General features: G+C 38.7%; 1 protein-coding gene across 4 annotated transcripts in view; it reads left to right on the plus strand.

The window, feature by feature from the left end:
* Window positions 1-4537, plus strand: part of LOC120237469 (JNK1/MAPK8 associated membrane protein) — a 44282-nt gene that overhangs the window by 21676 nt on the left and 18069 nt on the right. For all 4 annotated transcript variants that reach the window (XM_039240772.1, XM_039240773.1, XM_039240774.1 and 1 more), the window contains one exon: window positions 3376-3557. In XM_039240772.1, the coding sequence (XP_039096703.1) occupies window positions 3376-3557 (182 nt within the window). The remainder of the gene's footprint in view (window positions 1-3375; window positions 3558-4537) is intronic.

Raw genomic sequence — 4537 nt, forward strand, 5'->3', positions numbered from 1 at the left:
CACATTAACAAAAGAAAAGGTAAAAACCATATGATCCTGTCGATAGATGCAGAAAAGGCATTTGACAAAATACAGTATCCCTTCTTAATAAAGACACTTGAGAAAGAGATAGAAGGAACTTCCTTAAACATCATAAAAGCCACCTATGAGAAGCCCGCAGCTAACATTATCCTCAACGGGGAAAAACGGAGAGCTTTCCCCCTGAGATCAGGAGCACGACAGGAATGTCCACTCTCACCACTGTTGTTTAACATAGACTGGAAGTCCTAGCATCAGCCATCAGACAACAAAAGGAAATCAAAGGCATCAATTGGCAAAGAAGAAGTCAAACTCTCACTTTTCCCAGACGACATGTTACTCTACATAGAAAACCTGACAGACTCCACCAGAAGCCTACTAGAACTGATCCATGAATTCAGCAAAGTTGCAGGGTACAAAATCAATGTACAGAAATTGGTTGCATTTTTATACACCAATAATGAAGCAACAGAAAGAGAAATCAAGAAACTGATCCCATTCACAACTGCACAAAAAAGCATAAAATACCTAGGAATAAACCTAACCAAAGGTATGAGATCTGTATGATGAAAACTATAGAAAACTTATGAAGAAAATTGAAGAAGACACAAAGAAATGGAAAAACATTCCATGCTCATGGATATGAAGAATAAATATTGTTAAAATGTCATTACTTCCCAAATCAGTCTACACATTCAGTGCAATTCCAATCAAAATTGTACCAGCATTCTTCTCAAAACTAGAACAAACTATCCTAAAATTTGTATGGAACCACAAAAGACTGCGAATAGCCAAAGTAATATTGAAGAAGAAAACCAAAATGGGAAGCATCACCATCCCAGACTGTAGCCTCCACTACAAAGCTGTCATCATCAAGACAGTATGGTATTGGCACAAAAACAGACACATAGACCAATGGAATAGAATTGAGAACTCAGAATTGGACCCAAAAGTATACAGCCAACTAATTTTTGACAGAGCAGGAAAGAGTATCCAATGGAAAGAAGACAACCTCTTTAACAAATGGTGCTGGGAGAACTGGACAGCAACATGCAGAAGAATGAAACTGGGGCACTTTCTCACACCATACACAAAAATAAACTCAAAATGGATAAAGGACCTGAATGTGAGACAGGAAACCATCAAAACCCTAGAGGAGAAAGCAGGAAACAGCCTCCTTGACCTCAACGGCAGCAATTTCTTACTTGACACATCCCCAAAGGCAAGGGAATCAAGAGCAAAAATGAACTGTTGGGACCTAATCAAGATAAAAAGCTTCTGTACGGCAAAGGAAACAATCCATAAAACTAATAGGCAACTGATGGAATGGGAAAAGATAGTTGCAAATGACATATCTGATAAAGGACTAGTATCCAAAATCTATAAGGAACTCACCAAACTACACCCAAAAAACAAATAATCCAGTGAAGAAATGGGCAGAAGACATGAACAGACACTTCTCCAAAGAGGACATCCAGATGGCAAACAGACGCATGAAATGACGCTCAGCATCCCTCATCATCAGGGAAATACAAATCAAAACCACACTGAGATACCACCTAAAACCAGTCAGAGTGGCTAAAATGAACAAATAAGAAGAATATAGATGCTGGAAAGGATGTGGAGAAACAGGCACCCTCCTACACTGTTGGTGGGAATGTAAACTGGTGCAAGCAACCCCATTGGAAAACAGTGTGGAGGTTCCTCAAAAAATTAACAATAGAACACCCCTATGACCCAGCAATAGCACTGCTAGGAGTTTACCCAAGAGATACAGGAGTGCTGATGCATAGGGGCAAATGTACCCCGATGTTCATAGCAGCACTCTCAACAATAGCCAAAACATGGAAAGAGCCTAAGTGACCATCAACGGATGAATGGATCAAGAAGATGTGGTTTATCTATACGATGAATACTACATGGCAATGAGAAAGAATGAAATCTGGCCATGTGTAGCAACATGGATGGAACTTGAGGTGTTAGGCTGAGCGAAATAGGTCAGGCAAAGAAGGACAGATACCATATGTTTGCACGTATAGGAGGATTAGGAGGAACTTAACGGAGGACCATGAGGGAGAAGAAGGGGGAAAATAGTTGGGGAGAGGGAGGGAGGCAAACCATGAGAGACTCTTGAATGCTGAGAACAATCTGAGGGCTGATGGTGTGGGGGAGGGGAAGGGGGGTGATGGCATGGGGAGGGCACTTGGGATGAGCACTGGGTGTTATGTGGAAACCAACTTGACAATAAACTATTAAAAAAATAAAATAATCTTTTACATACTTTTAAGGAACTACAAGTTTCAGGAATAAGTTTTATTTTGATTTGTTGGAGGGTATAGCCTAACAAGACAAAATTCCTCACCTCAGAAGAGGTCAGACATATAATAATGTATTACAGTTAGGGCTGAACCTAAAACCTGTCATGGGAGCACAGGGATGCAGTATGATTATGCCGGTGCGGAGAGGAGGCTTGTGGTCTTTGTTCCGAAAGCTCCTGGGCTTCCTGTGAGTCACCCCTCCGTAGGGAGGGATTTAGGTATTCAGACAGTAAAAATGATCTGAAAGTCTTCATGAACAGGAGATTAGAACTATGTGCATAGAATCCCATTACTCAAAGAGCTAGAAAGTATCGTCTGGTGATAGAGAAAGATCTTTCTACACTTTTCTTGATTATAAAACTACATCATAAGACATTTGAAAAACCAAAGAAGCATACAAAAGTAGAATAACATTTAGTTCCATTCCTTCAGATGACCAGTGTTAAAAATGTTGTCTTTCCAGTTTCATTCTGAATGTGTGTAAATGTTTTTTAAAGGATATTAAGGTTAAACTATGCACATGCTTTTTTGTAACCTTTTCTTGTCACTTAATGTATTAGGCACACTTGTTTTTGCCCTTAGTATTTCTTCCATAACTAGATTTTTAATGGCCACGTGCTATTCCACCATGAGTGTACTTCAAAATTTAATTTCCTAATGTTGGATATGTATTTTCTTCCTGAATTTTCCTTATTATGTGATTCAATAAAAATCCTTGTTCATAAATTTTGTTTATGAACAGTCCCTGATTGTTTTCCTTTGATGAATTTCTACAAGTAAAATTGCTGAATCACAGAGTATAAACATTTTTGGAATCTTTGATCCCTGTTTCTCAATCTGCCCACTGGATATGAATCAGCACACACTTTCCAGCAGTGTATGAGAGTCTTTTTGGCCAACACGCCACCAATCTGAATATTCAGTCAGTTGACTTAATACACTTTTTAAACCTTTTTTTAGCATCTTTGATTTTAAATTGATCAGTAATAGATATTTTGATACATTTTCGGTGTTAACGATTTCTTGTTTTATTTCACAGATATACCATCGTCTTTATCTATTATGCGTTCTGCTTGGTATTGATGATGCTGCTCCGACCCCTCCTGGTAAAGAAGATCGCCTGTGGGTTAGGAAAGTCTGATCGATTTAAAAGTATTTATGCTGCACTTTACTTCTTCCCGATTTTAACTGTGCTTCAGGCCGTCGGTGGAGGCCTCTTATGTAAGTTTGATCGGTCAAGTCAATGAAATATATTTATTTTTATATGTGATAAACAGTATTTTCTCTAAGTATAATTTTCAGTCTTTTAAAATAGCTTTTATAATCCTCAAAAAGAATATTTTTTTGCTAAAACATAATCAGTCTTACAAAAATATAAAAATGGGTTTCTTAGAATGGAATAGACATTATCAAGCTAATCAAAGCTGATTTCTGTTTAGAGAATACTTTGTATCTGAAGCTTATAACCTAAGTAGCAATACTTTAAAAACCTGAGTATAAGGTAAAAATAACTGGTTTTTGTATAGAATACATGGAAATTACTGTTGATTATATATATATATATATGTGTGTATATATATATATATTCTATTATATACTGTTTATCTTTAAGTTATGTCTTTGGTTTCTGAGTTCCTTTATGAAATCCTTTTGGGTACAGTAAAAGAATCCTCTGTATATTCTTTTTTTTTTTTTAAAGTATTTATTTTTGAGAGAGAGACAGAGACAGTGTGAGCGGGGAAGGGGCAGACAGAGAAGGAGACACAGAAACCGAAGGAGGTTCCAGGCTGACAGCTCAGAGCCCGATGCAGGGCTTGAACCCACAGACCTTGAGATGATGACCTGAACTGAAGCCGGACGCTTAACCGACTGAGCCACCCAGGCATCCCTGTATATTCTTTAGTATAACCATTCATTTATTCAGCAACTATTTAGACTGAACTGTGACTCCAAAGAAGAGTTACGAAGTTGCTGTTATAGAACTGACCTACTAGGGGGTGCCTGGGTGGCTTAGTCGGTTGGGCGTCCAACTTTCGCTTGGGTCATGATCTCGCGTTTCGTGGGTTCGAGCCCCGCGTCGGGCTCTGTGCTGACTGCCAGCTCAGAGCCTGGAGCCTGTTTCAGTCTGTGACTCCCTCTCTCTCTGACCCTCCCCTGCTCACGCCGTGTGTGTCTCTCTCTCTCCTAGAAATAAATAAAAA

Source organism: Hyaena hyaena, unplaced genomic scaffold (genome assembly GCF_003009895.1).
Source record: "Hyaena hyaena isolate Hyena2069 unplaced genomic scaffold, ASM300989v1 scaffold_181, whole genome shotgun sequence".
NCBI classification, from domain to species: domain Eukaryota; kingdom Metazoa; phylum Chordata; class Mammalia; order Carnivora; family Hyaenidae; genus Hyaena; species Hyaena hyaena.